General features: G+C 74.6%; 1 protein-coding gene across 1 annotated transcript; it reads left to right on the top strand.

The window, feature by feature from the left end:
• Nucleotides 1-21: 21 nt before the first annotated feature.
• LOC112969734 (sodium-dependent neutral amino acid transporter SLC6A17-like) lies at nt 22-1,212 on the top strand. Its single transcript, XM_026073331.1, has 3 exons — nt 22-207; nt 558-759; nt 1,007-1,212. The coding sequence occupies exons 1-3, from the start codon at nt 199-201 to the stop codon at nt 1,168-1,170; spliced, it is 375 nt and encodes a 124-aa protein (XP_025929116.1). The 5' UTR covers nt 22-198; the 3' UTR covers nt 1,171-1,212.
• Nucleotides 1,213-1,231: the final 19 nt, after the last annotated feature.

Here is a 1,231-nt window from a genome sequence, read left to right as displayed (position 1 = left end):
GCACACGTCAGCTCAGCGCCGCCTGCCTCCCGCAGGAACGCGGAGCTGCTGGCGGCGGCTGGGTCGCTGCCGGAGCTGGAGCTGCCAGCCGGGAACCTCTCGGCCCTGGCAGCCCCCGAATACAGCGCCTGGCTGCGGCGGGTGCCGCTGGCGCTGCGCGACACCCTGGGCCTCACCGACTGCCGCCTCGAAGACGAGATGAGCAAGGTGACGGCGATGGGGTGGGGACGGGCGCCCCGATGCCGTGGTGAGGGTCCCTGCAGGGGTCCTGCATCCCGGCCGGGGCTGAGCCGCCTCCTGGGCTGCCCTGACACCAGGGTGAGGGTCCGCATGTGGATCCCGCATCCCAGCCAGGGCAGGGTTGCACGGTTCCCCACAGGGATCCCCCGGGCTGGGTTTGGGCTGCCCCGACACCGGGGTGAGGGTCCCGGCAGGGGTCCCTGAGCCGCCCCTGGGCAGGGGCAGGGTGTCCCCGGCTTGTCCCCCCCTCGCTGCTCCCCCCAGCCCTGCCCGCGGCCCCGGCCGGCCCTGGCCCCCGTGACGCTCCCGCTCCGCAGGGCGTGGAGGGCACTGGCCTGGCCTTCATCGCCTTCACGGAGACCATGACGCTGCTGCCCGCCTCGCCCTTCTGGTCAGTGCTCTTCTTCCTCATGCTGCTGAACCTGGGGCTGAGCACCATGCTGGGCACCATGCAGGGCATCCTCACGCCGCTGCAGGACAACTTCCCGGCCMTGCGCCGCCGCCGCGCGCTCTTCACCGGTGCGTCCCGGCGTGCGGGCACGGGGATGGGGACGTGTCGCGCCGGGGGACGCCGGGGATAGGGATCGGGGTGGCTGTGTGCGGAGCTGCGGGAGCGGGATGGGACGGGCCAGGGCTGGGCCGGGGCGGCCGTGTGCGGAGCTGCGGGAGCGGGACGGGCTGGGGCCGGGCTGGGGGGGGGCCGTGCACGGCGCTGCACGTCTGGCACGGCCCCGCGCAGCGCTCATGCCGCCGCCCCTCCCTGCAGGGCTCTGCTGCCTCGGCGGCTTTGCGCTGGGGCTGCTCTTCGTGCAGCGCTCAGGCAGCTACTTCGTGGCCATGTTCGATGACTACTCGGCCACGCTGCCGCTGGTGGCCGTGGTGGCTTGCGAGGCCGTGGCCGTGGCCTGGGTCTACGGGGCCGAGAGGTGAGCCGGTCCCCGCGGCGCGGCTCGGCGCGGCTCGGTGTCCCTGTCCGGCCCTGCTGACCGCC

The sequence above is a fragment of the Apteryx rowi genome, unplaced genomic scaffold (assembly GCF_003343035.1).
Source record: "Apteryx rowi isolate R43461 unplaced genomic scaffold, aptRow1 scaffold_3665, whole genome shotgun sequence".
Classification (NCBI taxonomy): domain Eukaryota; kingdom Metazoa; phylum Chordata; class Aves; order Apterygiformes; family Apterygidae; genus Apteryx; species Apteryx rowi.
This window is presented reverse-complemented; position numbering and strand designations above follow the sequence as displayed.